Source organism: Palaemon carinicauda, chromosome 10 (genome assembly GCF_036898095.1).
Source record: "Palaemon carinicauda isolate YSFRI2023 chromosome 10, ASM3689809v2, whole genome shotgun sequence".
Lineage (NCBI taxonomy): Eukaryota > Metazoa > Arthropoda > Malacostraca > Decapoda > Palaemonidae > Palaemon > Palaemon carinicauda.
The window spans coordinates 136268485-136285565 of NC_090734.1; the positions used below are offsets into that span (position 1 = coordinate 136268485).

Here is a 17081-nt window from a genome sequence, read left to right on the forward strand (position 1 = left end):
AGAGAGAGAGAGAGAGAACTTGTTATTCATTTATCTAGCTCAAACAGGAGTAGATTTAATACCTACTCTCGAGAAATCTTTGATTTTTGGTATTACTCGGCAAAGCTGTACTAGTTAGGGCAACCCGTACTAGGTTGGTTTGCTGTGAGTGATCAGACGTATATCTCCCACCATCACCAATTATTATAATTATAATCATTACTTGCTAAGCTACAGCCCTAATTGGAAAAGCAGGATGCTATAAGCCCAGGGGCTCCAACAGGGAAAATAGCTCAGTGAGGAAAGGAAACAAAGAAAAAGAAAATATTTCAAGAAGAGCAACAAGATTAAAATATTTTTATTATATAAACTATAAAAAACTTTAACAAAACAAGATGAAGAGAAATTAGATAAAGCAGTAAGCTAGAGTGTACCCTCAAGCAAGAGAACTCTAACTCTGTGGCCAGTGTGGTGATGAAAATTGGCCAACCCCCCGCATGAATAAAACAATGTCTGAGGCCTTTGTCCTGCATTGGCCTAGAAACGATTCTATTTATTGTTTAAAGTTAGTAAAACCAGATACTTTCTAGTTATATCATATCCAGAGCACTTAGTGCTTTATCTATAGTTATTCATTTGGCTGAAAAACGTATTATTATTATTATTATTATTATTATTATTATTATTATTACTATCCAAGCTACAACCCTAGTTGGAAAAGCAAGATGCTATAAGCCCAGGGGCTCCAACAGGGAAAAATAGCCCAGTGAGGAAAAGGAATAAGGAAATAAATAAATGAAGAGAACAAATTAACAATAAATCATTCTAAAAAAAGTAACAACGTCAAAACAGACATGTCATATATAAACTATTAACAACATCAAAAACAAATGTCATAAATAAACTATAAAAAGACTCATGTCCGCCTGGTCAACAAAAAAGCATTTGCTCCAACTTTGAACTTTTGAAGTTCTACTGATTCAACTACCCGATATTTTAATTGAGGATAGCTTCAACTTCAAACATACTGAATTCATTCATGGGCACATTAAGGTCTTCATCAGCTTCAGGTGGAAAGCCTCAGGATACGATGGAATAACTGCCGTGATGATACTGGCCGAAAATGAAGTGACTTCCAGACTACTTACAAGATTATTTTGTAGAATGTGGCATGAAGAGGCAAAACCTGATGAATGGGAGTTAGGAGTGTTGGTGAAAATGGCAAAAAAGAAAAAGAAACCATCTGATTGCAATAATTACAGAGGCATATATATATATACATACATACATATACATATATATAATATATATATATATATATATATATATATATATATATATATACATGTGTGTGTGTGTGTGTGTGTGGGTAAATATCAACACAACAGCGACCTGGCCTTTCAATAGAAGGGGCTAGGATTCGATCCCAAGTATGGGGTAGAAATTTATTTCCATTTGAGCATCGGAAGCGACCTGGCCTTTCATTAGAAGGGGCTAGGGTTCGATCCCAATTATGAGGTAGAAATTTATATATACACACACACACACACATATATATATATATATATATATATATATATATATATATATATATATATATATATATATATATATATATATATATATATATATATATATATATATATATATAACCAGACACTTGCTCTTTATTATACAGTAGAAACTATTCGTCTATTCAAGTCACAACATTGGTTTTTTTTCTTCTATTAGTGATCGATTCAAGTCCGCAAAGATTGTGTTGCATCGTCTGTTCGTGGCTTATTCATACGACTATTTGTTAAGTCATCTCTCTATTAATGCAAGTGACTATCCCATTTTCTTCTTCTTCTTTTAGTGGTGTACTCGCCCTACTGGCTGCACGTCAAGGAAGCGTGGGAGAAACGCCACCACCCCAACATGCACATCTTGCGATACGAAGAGATGAAATCCGACATCACGAAGGAACTTGGCAAGCTTAGCGATTTCCTCGGAACTGGGCTCACCGAAAAGCAGCTGGAGAACGTGAGTGAGACACAATACAGTGTTTCTTATCAACTTCAATTTCTTCCTCTTCCCCTGACGTTACTTTGTATTGTAAAAACAACATACAACAGCCGATAAGGGTAAAGTTTAAGAATATAAAAGACATCATTAAGTGTAAAATGACGCCAACATCCCGTGTATTCTTTCTTACACATTTCGTTTAATCTATACAATTCTTGAAACAACTGTAGCCTAGACCTATACCAGTGCTCAAAATGAACTCAAACTAATTAAATAAATGGAGCAGATGCTAGTATTCTTTTCAAGTGACTTTATAATGAGAAAACCAATCCTCATAGCTCCTTTACTTGTCCCATACATGTCTAATCGATTCACAATTTCAGGTGGCGAAACACACTACTTTCGACGCCATGCGTAACCGAAAAACATTATTCGATTTCGACATGAGCGAGACATCGCCGTTTGTTGATGCTGAAGTTATGAAGAAAGATGGCGGGTTCTTCAGGCAGGGTATGTATTTTTTTAATACATTCTCTCTCTCTCTCTCTCTCTCTCTCTCTCTCTCTCTCTCTCTCTCTCTCTCTCTCTCTCTCTCTCTCTCTCTCTCGTGCGTTACATCTTTCGAATTTAGTTTCGAGGTCGTCATGTAGGACGTAGGTAGCAGGTTGGCCAGGACACTAGCCACCCCTTGAGGTATATACTACCGCTAGAGAGGTATGGGGTCCTTTGACTGGCCAGACAGTACTACATTGGATCCTTCTCTCTGGTTACGGTTCACTTTCCCTTGGCCTACTCATACACCGAATATTCTAGCCTATTCTTTACATCTTCTCCTTTGTCCTCATACACCTGACAACACTGAGATTACCAAACAATTCTTCTTCACCCAAGAGGTTACTGCATTGTCATTGTTCAGTGGCTACTTTCCTCATGGTAAGGGTAGAAGAGACTCTTTAGCTATGGTCAGCAGCTCTTCTAGGAGAAGGACACTCCAAAATCAATCCATTGTTCTCTAGTCTTGGGTAGTGCCATAGCCTCTGTACCATAGTCTTCCACTATCTTGGGTTAGAGTTCTCTTGAGGGTACACTGGGGCACGCTATTCTATCTTATTTCTCTTCCTCTTTTTTAAGTTTTTATAGTTACATAGGAGAAATTTATGTTGTTACTGTTCTTGAAATATTTTATTTATCCTTGTTTCCTCTCCTCACGTGGCTATTTTCCCTGTTGGAGCCCCCAAGCTTACAGCATCCTGCTTTTCCAACCATGGTTGTAGCTTAGCAAGTATTATTATTAATAATAATAATAATAATAATAATAATAATAATAATAATGGTAGGCTATATGAAAGGGACAGTGAGAACGTCCTGGACCCAGAGACTAACCATATATGCATAATATGATCAGCGTCCAAACCCCAGGGAGGACCAGGGAGGGCCAGACAATGGCTACTGATGACTTAGCAGGTAGACCTATAAGGCTACCCCCAACCCTCCATCCTTAGCTCACAGGAATGATGAGGTTGCAGACACCAAAAGAAAATACATGTATCGGGTTTGATTGCGTCTCGAACCCCCGTCTAACAGATTGTCAGACATGGACATTTCTAATAGGCTACCACAATTGAAGTTGCTTTTAACTCACTTTAATGATTCCTTTATACATATTACTAAATTCAGTTGCTTTAATACAACGTGCTTGGCTGTTTACAAATGAACACACATGGGAGTAGTACTAGAATGATAATTTAATTTTGCCTAATTAAATCTCTGTACCTTATATACCTGTGGATATTTTCATTACATAATTGCCTTAAACTGTAAAGGATATGATTATCTTATAACAAGTTTTATCGGCAACGAGAAAGCAATTGAAAATTTCCGTACAAACTGAATTATGTTGCTCACATATTATTATTATTATTATTATTATTATTATTATTATTATTATTATTATTATTATTATTATTATTATTATTATTATTATCATTCGCTAAGCTAGAACCCTAGATGGAAAACCAAGATATGCTATAAGCCCAAGGGCTCCAACAGGGAAAAATAGCCCAGTCAGGAAAGGAAAGAAGGAAATAAAAAACGACATAACAATGAAAAATCAAAATAAAATATTTGAAAAAAAAATAACAACATTAAAACATATTTCATATATAAACTATAGAAAGACTTAAGTCAGCCTGTAAGTTTGAACTTTTGAAGTTCTACACACACGTACAGGCTTTATAATCACCACTATTCCTTCCATACGAATATTCATGACACAACTATGGGTATCAAACAAATTTGTATTCGTTCTACATAGCTGTGTGATATAGTCTCAGAACGAAAACTTGTAATAGCTCTCAACACTACCACCCACGGTCTAGCTCAACCGTGTTACCACCTCAATTCCGCCAAGAAACGATAGATATTATGCATGCGTATATATGTCTATATACAACATAAGATTTTAATTTTCGTGTGCTTTACAAGATTTCTGATAATCTTTTAATCTGTATCATGTTTTATTTCAGGAAAAACTGGAGATGGAAAAAAGAAACTTAGCCAAGAAATGCAGACGCGAGTGAAGGAATGGTGCGATAAACATTTCGACTTTGGCCTAACTTTTGAATAGAATCAGACAACCTTGCTCTCTCTCTCTCTCTCTCTCTCTCTCTCTCTCTCTCTCTCTCTCTCTCTCTCTCTCTCTCTCGCTCTCTCTCTCTCTCTCTCTCTCTCTCTATAGCATTTTCCTTACAATAGAAATAATTGCTTAGTCTTTTCTGTATATGATACTAAATGATCAGTAGAATATCACAATCATTACTCAGTAATGTGAAACACGAAAGTAAGACGTTTGTTATTTAACTATTGGAAATATGTAAGTGAAATCCATGTTAATTGTTCAGTTTATTGTTATGTTAAATCTTAATTTTGTTTATATGAGAAAATAATGATTTGGAATTGTAGGTAATTACGTAATTGTAATTTACATAATTACCATAATGGATAACCAGTGTCAGAATCTAAGTGTCTAAATCTATGTTTTGTAATTAGCTTGCTTTTTTTTTAGTTTTTTAGTATTTGATTATAATTCAACGATGTCAGTTGATATTTAAATAATTATATCAGATCTGGACGAAAATAAAATAGACAGATGCAACTGATAATTTATTCTTAGCAGTTATTCAAACTTATTTCCTTAGCTTTTTAATTCGTTCCTACAGTATATATATATATATATATATATATATATATATATATATATATATATATATATATATATATATATATATATATATATATATCGGTATATATATATAGGCATATATATATATATATATATATATATATATACCGGTATATATATATATATATATATATATATATATATATATATATATATATATATATATATATATATATATATATATGTTGAAGCAATTAATTGTACTCTGTAAGATATTAGACTTTACTCCATTCTCGATGACCCTTTCAATTTAAAAAAAAAACATCAAGACCCTTTTAAAAATGCTCTTTTGCCTAAAGACCGGTTAAATAGATTCCTAAAGAACCTATTAAATCAGAAAAACATCAATGAAAAAGAAAGCAAAACATTACATAGCAGGGGATCAATTCCAGGTATCAAGTATGGCCCTCCGAAAATACACAAGGTAAATATACCCTTAAGGCTAGTATAGTCATCATTTAAAACACATTATTACCAATTAGGAAAATTCACAATTCCTGGAATAAGCAAATATGCTAGAAATGGGCACTGCTTGGAAAACACCTATGATTTTTTTCAGTAACATAAAAAATAAGTGAGGAAAACGATATTGTAAGTTTAGACTTCTTTATATACAAATGTTCAGGAAAATATCAATATGATCCCGCTCATATATGACGATAACGAAAACTTCAGATGTTTGAATGACAATGAACTTAAAAAGCTTTTAGATTTAATAACGTACTTTATATCCAATGAAAATTACTATGAGTAGGAGATTCTATAGTAGTGTACACGTTTAACTACCCAAATTGCCAATTAGCTTATACTGACTCCATGAAAAATGCATTTTTTCTCGCTACCAAGATCACGCGGGAATTAGCAGCCTAACTGGCAGAGCCTTGTCCAAAACTTTACAATCCAGCATACGAGATCACTGTGACATGGATTGTAAGTTTGTTCTCTCTGGCTCATATGAAAATGAACGAAGAATAGCAGTCAGTTTTTATAAAATCCAAAAAGCCACAACTTAACCAAGAAATTTCTAGTTTTCCATTGAAATTTGCCTAAATATGCCTTTTCCCATTCTAAACTAAATTTTATTCGTTTACAATATTTATGTACAGCTTGCTCTTTATTGTTTTACTTTCTTTTTCCCAGGAACATGATTATGAACACAGAGATGTTTGAAACGTTGTTATTTGTTGGTGATGGAAATAAATTTAAGAATGTTTGGCGTTGTCGTAATTCTTCAGTTCCTTATTAAACTGAGGTTCCCTTCCACCCGATCAGTATTATTATTATTATTATTATTAACATCAAAATTAATATTAATAATATCAATATCAATAATTTCAATATTAATAATATCAATAATATCAATGTTAATAATATCCATATTAATAATATCAATGTTAATAATATCCATATTAATAATATCAATATTAATGATATTAATATTCGAGAAAGAATAATAAAATCTCAATTATAAAAAAAGCCGCTTTAAATAAACATTCAAATTTGGTTCATTGCATCTATGCTTCTTAAAAATATTAAAATTTCAAGGGAAAAAAAGGGAAAACACTGCAGATGCACCATGAAATAAAACTTGAAAGATTATTCTCGATTTGCCACTGCTTTATCTGTAATAATTGTATTTTCCTCCAGTTAGTGGTAAAGTATATACCAATTAGGCCTAATGTTTATTACTTCTATGATGATTTATATAGCTGTTTTCTTTTCGGCGCGTTTCTTCTTATTTTTATAATCAGGTTTGGAATAGGCCAAAATTTCTACATTTGTTTAATCTTATCTTTTAATGTATTTTATTTTATTTCATCAGTCATTATCCATTTGGTTTCTAAGTTCGTCCTTTTGGTCAAAACTCTTCAATTCCATCTTTCTCATCATTCATTTCAATAACAATGTTTCGTGCACGCTGTGCATCTAAACTCATATAAATGATTAAAAGCTAAATATGCGGTCCCAGGCTATACAATAGGCTTCCACGAGACATCCGAATAATTGAAGATGTTAAGGCTTTCAAGTGGAAACAGAAGACTTATTCTACGAGTGTTTCGACAGTGATGATCAAACAATAAGCGAACAATACGCATTGTGAAATGTTAAATGCTCCCGAATGAACACCATAAAACGACCGTGGAGGTACTGTAGAGAGTAGGGTTCCCCTACGGTAGGGGATCAGATAAGCAGCCCTTAAAGTGAAGTAAAAGTAAAGTACCTTGTACTCCCTCACTGTAATCTCGCCATGCTGACTCCACTCAAGACCCTTAAATCCTTTAAATAAGTATATTTAAAAAAAACCATGACTCCACTCGTTAAATATTCTTATCAATCTAATTTTGTATGTATTATCACAAGTTCCTAGCTCCATGTATAAACATTGTTTATTTCATATTATTTACATGATCTAACTTTGTGTACTCCTTATTCATATACTTTTAATTATCAAAATCTGAGAAACTGCGTATGGTTAAAAAAACGCCCAAGTTGACCGAAATGTGTCACCAAAGTCCGCGAGATTAGCCATCTCATGTAAACAAAAGTTACAAAATCTATGGCGCTACGTTACCTAATGTCTTGAGGATCATACTTTTTCCATGAGCCTCATCCCGTTTGATAACAAAAATATGGACTGGTATTGCTGAGATCTAATGGAAATTTTCATCTAGAAATTAAATCAGTGATCTCCTTAACAATGCAGTTTAAAATGGTTAGTACTGTAGAATATAAGACCGGGCTAGACCAGGTCATAACATTTCTCATGTCTGCTTATCCTTAGTCAATTATACCGGTAGAGTAAATGTATCCTATTTTGCTGTTTCTTATATATTAAATCTGGCCGTGTATTCTGCAACCAATTTAAGATTCGATGATAGGGAATATGTATTCATAGCCCATAAAGGTTTTCACGATGAACTTGGGAGCCTTTGTATTACAACGGACAGGAACACTTGCATCCAACCTAAATATCCCCCCTGACCTAAACTTCCCCACCTAACCTAACTTTCAACCCGTGTCCTTACCTATTTACCTAAAGGAAGGGATTAACGCCCCCCGCGACTCTCCTTGGACTGCTGTATACTAAGCTATTTGAAAATAGGGGAGTTATTGGGATGGCCGTTATCATACATACACCCCTGAATGTGGGAAAGGTCTCTCCCCCTACAATAATTATTGTTACCAGTCAACAAGTTACTGTAGTAGTTCAATAGCTACCTCTACATATTGTTGATTCTAACCTATTTGACACTTAACAACTTCATATCAGTGAAAGAATGAGACTTTTTCTTGGTTGGGTCTTACCTCAACTTATATTACTAAGCATTGGACTTGCCTATTTAATATTTGTGGTTATAACCAATTTAACACTATAAATCAAATAACATATTCAATTGAATACAGAATTTCAGTCTCAAAGGTTACTTCGTTTCAGTTATTCTAAAGTACCGGTATATCACAAAAAATTCCATTTTGTGAAATAAATAAATATTGCCGTAATTATATTACTGTATCTTATGACTAGCTTAGTTGTTTGGATTCTAGTGATCATCTAATCCAAGCTAGAAGGCACTTACTGAAGGGCCTTGAAATTTTTAGGGAGGTCATTTCAGGGATTTACAAAACTAATTGCTAAACCCTTTTTCTCCTGTGACAGTTGTAATGTGTCCTATTTTATGAAATTTGTAGATATTGGTTCTTGTGTTATTAGTATAAAGTTAAAAATAATCATTCATATTTACATTCTCAAACCCATAGATTATCTTATTTACTTCAATCTGGCCTCCGCAAAGTCTTCGTTACTGGAGTAATGTAATTCTTAGTTTTCTACATCTTGTCTCGGTGAATCCTTTAATCCAGGTACGAATTTTGTCATTCTCCTTTGGACTTTTTCAAATTCATTAATGACCTTTTTAAAGTATGGGGACCAAGCCTGAACATCATACTCAAGATGCAGTCAGGCCAAAGAACAGTATAGTGTATGACCAATATCAATATCCATATATAGTATATGAAATTATTTTTATTCAATCCCATTACTCTATTAGCTGTGGCCGCTATACTGCCAATATGTTGGGCAGGCTTTAAAACTTTAGCAATGAGAACTTCTAATTCCCTTTCACTTTCTGTTGATTTAATTTCTCCAGTTCAGCTTTTAAGAAATTTCAGGGTTTGTATATCCAGTGCATTGTTGCCCATCTGTGTGGATTAAATTCTAGCAATCAATTCTCATTCTGATGTTGAAGATTTTTTAGGACTCTTTTCATAGCCTGAATGTCTTCATTAGAGTTGATTCTACCAAAATTTTTTGTATCATCTGCAAACATCAAGGCAGGGTTCATCGGTCATGAAGAAAATGTATAAGGATCATGCTGGATGATCAGCAATACCAGTTTAAGGTTCTGTGTTTCGGCCTGTCCACAGCACTTCAGGTTTTCACAAGGGTTTCCTCTCTGGTGTCAACCTGGGCACACAAGAACGGCATTCGTCTGTTAAGATACTCAGACAATTAGCTGATTCTAGCGGACTCATTGGTGACCCTTCTCCAATATCAAGACAAGCTTCTTGAGTTTTGCCGCAATCTGGGGATTGTAGTAAATCTCGAGAAGTACTCCCTGCAGCCAACTTAACAACTGGTACACCCAAGAATGCTCTAGACGCCAGACTAGGCAAGGTCTCTCCGTCCGAAAGCAAGATAGAGAGACTGAAGAAGGCAGCACGTCCCTTCATGCCACCAGACTCGCTACCAGTACATCGGTGGCTACGTTTAATAGGCCACCTGACCTCCTTGGAGTGCCTGGTGACCAATGGATGTTTACGCATCCGGTCTCTCCTGTGGCAGCTGTAGTCCAGTTGGGGTCAGCACAAGGACCTTCCGAACCTTCAGGTTCAGGTAGGGCCCGAGCAAAAGAGAGACCTGAGGTGGTGGGTATTAGATACCACCCTCCTCAGGAGGGTAGGTCTTCTCTCTCTCTCCCGCAGTTGATGCTCTTCACAGATGCATCAAAAGAAGGGTGTGCTTCTCACATGTTGCATCACATGGCCTCGACTTTAGAGTGTGAGTCTGAGCGACATTACCACATAAACCTTCACGAAAAGAGGGCAATCTTTCTGGCCATCCAGCAGTTCCAACAGCAGTTCCATCCAGCAGTGTATGACCAATATCAATATCCATATATAGTATATGAAATTATTTTTATTCAATCCCATTACTCTATTAGCTGTGGCTGCTATACTGCCAATATGTGTGACTGTGGTGTTGATGGCTAACAACAGCACGGTAGTGGCATATATAAACAAGCAAGGAGGTACCTTTTTTACAGTACTGGTGCTGGCTAGCTGTGGAAAGGATTAGATAGACAGAAGATATCTCAGTAGACCTATCAGCCCGTTTCATCCCGGGCAAGAAAAATGTTCTTGTGGACAATCTGAGCAGAGCGACTCAGATAGTTGGCTCTAAGTGGTCTTTGGATCGTCAGGTAGCCAACAGATTCCTGAATTTGTGGGGTTCGCAGGTAGTATACCTGTTTGCGACATCTCCGAACAATAAGCTTCTAAAGTACAGTACTGCTATCGAATACTGAATCCCAAAGCTCTTTGGCAATATACTTTCCAACACCAATGGGACAACCTATACATCTAGAGTATGTCTTCCCCCTTTTACCTAGTAAGAAGAATACTTAACAAGGTAAGGGCATCCGAAAACCTATCGATGACCATCATAGCTCCAATGTGGCATCATGCAGAGTGGTTCCCTCCATATCAAGATCTACTCAGATAACCACATGTAAGGATTTACCACAGAGCAGGTGAATCTCTACGACTTCGCGCAAGGGTGTTATCCTCCATGTGTGATTTTCTGCCGTCTACCAGGCGAAGTGCGCAGTCTTTTGTGGTTGGTGTTGTGGAAGGGGTATCGCTCCTCTCGACGCCACTATCCCAGTGATAGCTGAGTTTCTGTTATACCCGCGGGAGAAAAAAACTCCTCTTGGTCTCAGCGGTGAAAGGCTACCACTCAGCCTTGAGCCTCGTCTTTAGACACTGGAAGGTGTTAATATTTCCTCATTGTTACAATTTTCTCTCCGCATACAGTTTCGATGACCTAGCTCATCTGCTACTATGCCCAGTGAGGGTGCTGAGGTGCTACCTCAAACGGACCACAGGAGCTCTTCTCCGAGTTTACAGAATGTTTGTTAGCACGGGGAAGGTTAATAGGAGTCACAAAGAATATGATCTCTGCATGGATCCGCAAGGTGATAGATCGAGTTTTAAATCCTAACTCTCACCTGAAAGGGTGAAAACCCAGAGTTCATGATGTTAGGGGCATAAGCACATCTGTAGCATTTAAAAAAACTACTTTGTAGGGGGTGTGGAAGCATCAGACGACCTGCACCACCCATTCCCTGCAAGACGTAACCAACAGGAACATAGAGACATCTTCCATCTGTCTTGTGGTGGCAGCACAAGTAGTCTAAACACCTCAAGCTCCTTTATTGGACAAGTAGCGGATGGTTTAGGGCAGACATTACCCGGGATTAAGTCTAGGATGAATGATAAGAGTGACTGGCATCTTCTCTTCGTCATCTTCCTCCTCTCTTGAGGTACAGCACCTACGGTACGCTGCAAGCTGGCCTCCTCGATCTGCAGGTAAGAACTATTTCCCTTTTGTAACCTGATATATATGTGGATGTATTTGTTACGACCCCATTCACCTGGCGAGGTGGGAATCGGGCAATGTCAAACGGTTTGCTCCAGGTAGTTATAGGACTCTGAGAATTCCTACCTGGACAAGTCACATTGCTTAGTTATCACACAGATTGTCCAGGCTGCTATTGCGTGCGTATGCACGAGAGATTAGTGAGATGTCAGGGAGAGTCCTCTATAAGTTCATGCGAAGCACGGAGAAACACCCATGGCAAAATACCAGCCAGTTGGTTAGGATTCCCACCCACCTATGGGTTAATCTTTCCTTATAAAGAGCAAAATGGTTTGTATTTAGTGACGGAACAAAAGGCAAATTTGAATGTAATTTGTATTTTTCCCAATGATACTAACCTTGAGCTCTTTATACAGATTTGTCTCGCCATCACATATCCCGCTACAAGTCCTGCCTGCAATCAAAAGTGGCGATAGAACACAGGTGTGTGAGCAGGTAGCCGGTACTAAACCCCCCCCCCCCCCACCCCCACCCGTTAACGAACGGTGGGTAGTTATACCTCACTAAACGTTTTATGGCTAGTTTTCATCTTCGCAGAAAATATATTCCCTACAAATAGCTCAATGTTTGCATCGTTCGGAAAAATACAAATTACTCTCAAATTTGTCTTATTTGTTGACTTTTCCAGCTTAAAATCGTAAGCATATAAGTTAGGTGAAACCTTCCCTAAGCCAATATTTAACAAAATTCGTCTTACAAACGGCTTCTTGGAACCTATTACATTTGTATGTTGAGGACTTTCTGTACTTGCTGCCTCATCTAAACCGCAAGTCCTATACTCAATTTTTTTGAATGAGACGCATTTGTAGCGACTCGCAGTACAGTGAACCCTCGTTTATCGCGGTAGATAGGTTCCAGACGCGGCCGCGATAGGTGAAAATCCGCGAAGTAGTGACACCATATTTACCTATTTATTCAACATGTATATTCAGACTTTTAAAACCTTCCCTTGTACGTAGTACTGTTAACAAACTACCCTTTAATGTGCAGAACACTTAATGCATGTACTACAGTACCCTAAACTAAAACAGGCACAAATATTAAAGGCTATTTTATATCATGCGTTTCCTAAACACGCTAAAAAGCATGATAAAAAATGGCAACCAATATTTTGTTTACATTTATCTCTGATCATAATGAAGAAACAAACTGGAGGTAGAGCTTTGCTTATTACCCAGACATATTTCCCATACTTTTCCCTTAGAACTACATCACATCATCTTACTTTAGATATATATATATATATATATATATATATATATATATATATATATATATATATATATATATATATATATATATATATATATATATATATGTGTGTGTGTGTATATATATATATTTATATGTATACACATATACATACCTACATATATACATACATACATATATACATAAATACATGCATACATATATATATATATTACTGTATATATATGGGTTATGGAAAAAATCCGCGAAGTGGTGAATCCGCGATGGTCGAACCGCGAAGTAGCGAGGGTTCACTGTAGTGCCCTTTTAGCTCGCAAAAGTTTCCTGAGCGCTGATTGGTTAGAATTATCTTGTTCAACCAATCAGCGATCAAGAAACTTTTCCGAGCTAAAAGGGCACCCCTGAGAGTCGGTGCAAATCTGCCTCACTAAAAAGAATTGACTATAGGTGAAGGTCAGAGTTGCTACTCAGTGCACTGGGTGTGGGGGCAAGCTTCCCCACCACCTATCAGTAGCCACCAACACCTCGTTATAATCTTAATAGCCGAATTCTAGCGATGCTGAAGGCATACTCCTACTAAAGGAATCAGGTTTGTATTATTAGGAGAAATAAGAATTACTTTTAAAATTTATGATGTTTGTATTCTATAATCTAAATTAGTTATTAACAAGTGTGTATATTTTTAGATGCAAAACATCAGTATGATACCAACATCGTCTTGTTTTTGGTTACCTGGAAGGAGGTTCTCTCATTTGGGTCGTCTTTTGAGAACGAAGGGTTTGCCAGAGCTGCAAATCACGCACAGTCAACACCATCTTTCCCGGAATGTTCATTCCGTGTTTCAAGTGAAATTTTGTGATTTATGTGGGAAGGCATCGAGTGTTTCGAAAGCTAGAACGTATGTTTATAGGAGTGGAGATATCGGAAGCGAAGACGAAGACATATTGAGTGATGGAGAAATTGATATGGAAGATAATTTACTGTTAGATAGAGAACATCTTGAACTAGTACGGACTAATCTAAATCTTGGATCTAAAGATAAAGTTGTGAGGAGATTAGCAGAGGCTGCCAGTGTACATGAAGTGTTTTCCGTAGTTGAAAGGCAACGTAGCCATTTAACAGCTGCTCAAATATGTCAGGCAGTTGTGACCCTGTGGGATTTACAGAAAGTGTATGGAAGACTTGGTTGTGATTTTCCAGAATTTAAAAGTGTTGAATATTTTGAATTCCTTAACCGTATTATTCAGCATCCAACTTTCATCCAACTTCTCTCAAGTTTAGAAAATATTACTGCAGACTTAGAAAATGATGAAATGTCGTGTTTAGTTTTATATCTTTTTAGATTGGGAATAGATGACTGTTCACCGGTTATGCAAAATCTGCTCATTTTATCAGCAAAAAATATAGAAGACTTCAGTCTTAGAGGATTGTCTAGGTTAAGTGTTTACTTACGAAATCAAGGCATTAGAGGATACTACTTACAGTCAATAATTGTGAGATTGGTGGAGGGAAAATTGAAGTCAGTGTCAAGTCTTGAAGATCTGAAATTGATAACGATATGTTTGAATAGTGCATCAAGATTACTGTCAGAATCTATTTTCAGTGAATATGAAGACTTGTTACGGAAGTTTTTGAGTGAAGGAAACCTAGGTAAGAGTGAACCTAGATTGTTATTGAAGTTTCTAAAATTCTTAACTCGGAAAGAATGGGTAAAAAAGCCAGACACCTTGCATCGGCAGTTATTGCTGCATCTTTCGAGTAAGGTACATACCATGAGTGGAGTGGAGATAGTAGCATTAACTAATAGTTTTAATGACATTTTAGAACCGAGGGAGATACTTTACAAAGTCAGGGAACGGGCCAGTAATTTGATAGAGGACAGTAAGAGCTCGTATAAGAAAGCCAGGTTAATGCTGTGCTTGGCTCCTTTTAGCACTTATGAAGCTCGCTCTAGGTTTGAAGAAATTATTATTGAAAGCCTGGAAAGCGACGACTTATTTGATCTGATCCCCATCATTTTTAAGTGTTTACGAAGTACCAAGACCTCCAATTTTAGACTATGCAATTCATTTTGGTATAAAGCGTTGGTTGCTGTAGAAGGAGAAATAGCGAATATTAAAGGACAGTTTCTCGGAATGGAAGAGATTTTACGCAGGAGAGTTTATCAGCGATACATGTACTTTAATAACAACCTTGGTGGAACATACCGGAACATTACTTTAGAAAAAAGAATGAATGAAGCATTTGTTGAAGAGTTACGAGGTCAGTGTGGCATGATTCCTCACAAGGTAGCTGGCATGTCATCTTTTCTGATTGGTTATTGTGGAGTTGATGGTATTCCTGATGATATATTAGATAAAGTTTTGTCTAATTCACAACAGTTTTCCTTGCAAGACATTGTAAATCTGTCTAGGGGAATCCAGATAAGTCTGGCTTTCCACACCAAGAATGCCCGACGGTCTTATACAGAACAAATTTCAAGTCTCTGTCACGTCCTTAACACTTGCACAGAAAGACATTTAAAGGTAAGCAACTACATTTTGATGAATATTGTAGTGTGTATCAAGTCAGCTGTTATTTCACTGGAATCTATTCAGTTGATGTACTGTATAATTTTATGAATACTGTAAATTGTTTAGTTTAGTTTGTTCTTACGTGTATACAAACCTTCAAAATAGCTGGAATTCTATTGAATTGTTAACTAGGTAGTTAGTTAATGAAAGGTCATGAATGGAGGAATTCCGCCCATCTGCTTATCACGAATTAGCAACTTTTGTTTTTGGACGCAATATATCATCATGCTGCTCTCATGACTGTTGGATCTTTTTTTACATTCTTTTGTGACAAGTGTTGATTTTTTTTTTTGTGAACTCAATTGCTTGTACAGTAATACCCCTTTTGTGGTGGTTCGCCTTATGTCACTTCCGATCGTATGTCGCTCATCCTTAAAGGTTAAATGCAAATATAAAATTCACTTGTTCCGTAACTGAAATACAAACCACGCTATTTACATAGGGTTTACTTTCGGCGTAGCTGAACTTGACGAGCCATTAGATTTTTAACGAGGGTTTACTACCCCCGCGCTAGTTAGCAGGGGTAGGGGAGGGGTAGCTTGCTACCACTCCCCCCTCACACACCGGTGAAATGTCTCACTTCACTTTTGGCTCGGACGATGTACAGATGTGTCTGCCTTCGTCCTTGCTTGGCAGCCATTTTAGGTTTTGTCTTAATCACTTACTTTTCTTATACTCTATATATATGTAAACATATTTACATGTTTATGTATATATTTGAGTATAGAAATCAGTAAATTTCCTTTTCAGAGTTCGTGCTTGTGTGTTGTGTACGATATCTCCGTGGAGCCCGCGGCAGTTAGGTCACCACGGTGTAATTTCATGGGTCGCGATCGAGTTTGACTACGGTCTCTCTCTCTCTCGCTTAAGGTCGTTCACCCTTTACTACGTTACCTTTACTACATCCTGGGTAGCTTCCTTCCCGTGTTGGGTGGGGTTGCTACGCCGTACATTTTATCTCAATTATTTTTATGAATCTAATTGTATTTGTTAACTTTTCAGCTTTTTGTAGAACGCTTCCTTTCGGGGTTTTTGTTCTTTCTTTAGTGAACATTCATATTTGAATTACATAATTATAATTGTTATTTGTTCCGTAACCGAAATACAAACCACGCTATTTACAAAGGGTTTACTTTTAGCGCAGCTGAAATGACGAGCCAATAGTTTTTAACGAGGGTTAATTACCCCCGCGCTAGTTAGCGGGGGGTGGGGAAGGGTAGCTTGCTACCCCTCCCCCCTCCACACACCGGTGACTTGCTTCACTTCACTTTTGGCTCGGCGGTGATCAGACGTGTCTACTCATCGCCTTCGTGACAGCCTTTAATTTTCTGCTTTTTCTTTTCAGCGTGTGTGT

The 17081-nt window shown here is 36.8% G+C and overlaps 2 protein-coding genes across 2 annotated transcripts in view; both read left to right on the forward strand.

The window, feature by feature from the left end:
- The first annotated feature begins 1840 nt into the window (after positions 1 to 1840).
- On the forward strand, positions 1841 to 4702 carry LOC137648498 (luciferin sulfotransferase-like). Its single transcript, XM_068381419.1, has 3 exons — positions 1841 to 2001; positions 2367 to 2493; positions 4509 to 4702. Exons 1-3 carry the CDS (start codon positions 1897 to 1899, stop codon positions 4607 to 4609), a joined length of 333 nt encoding a protein of 110 aa, XP_068237520.1. The 5' UTR covers positions 1841 to 1896; the 3' UTR covers positions 4610 to 4702.
- A 3068-nt stretch (positions 4703 to 7770) lies between these two features.
- LOC137648812 (FAST kinase domain-containing protein 1, mitochondrial) overlaps positions 7771 to 17081 on the forward strand; it is a 69464-nt gene continuing 60153 nt past the window's right edge. Inside the window, exons 1-2 of the mRNA XM_068381970.1 lie at positions 7771 to 7937; positions 13841 to 15679. Of these exons, the coding sequence (XP_068238071.1) occupies positions 7923 to 7937; positions 13841 to 15679 (1854 nt within the window). The 5' untranslated portion in view covers positions 7771 to 7922. The remainder of the gene's footprint in view (positions 7938 to 13840; positions 15680 to 17081) is intronic.

Excerpts from the sequence above, each read along its gene's own strand:
- LOC137648498 (XM_068381419.1), top strand. The coding sequence starts at position 1,897 with ATGCACATCTTGCGATACGAAGAGATGAAATCCGACATCACGAAGGAA. Across the intron at positions 2,002-2,366 it reads CCGAAAAGCAGCTGGAGAAC|GTGGCGAAACACACTACTTT; the intron begins GTGAGTGAGACA and ends TCACAATTTCAG. Across the intron at positions 2,494-4,508 it reads TGGCGGGTTCTTCAGGCAGG|GAAAAACTGGAGATGGAAAA; the intron begins GTATGTATTTTT and ends GTTTTATTTCAG.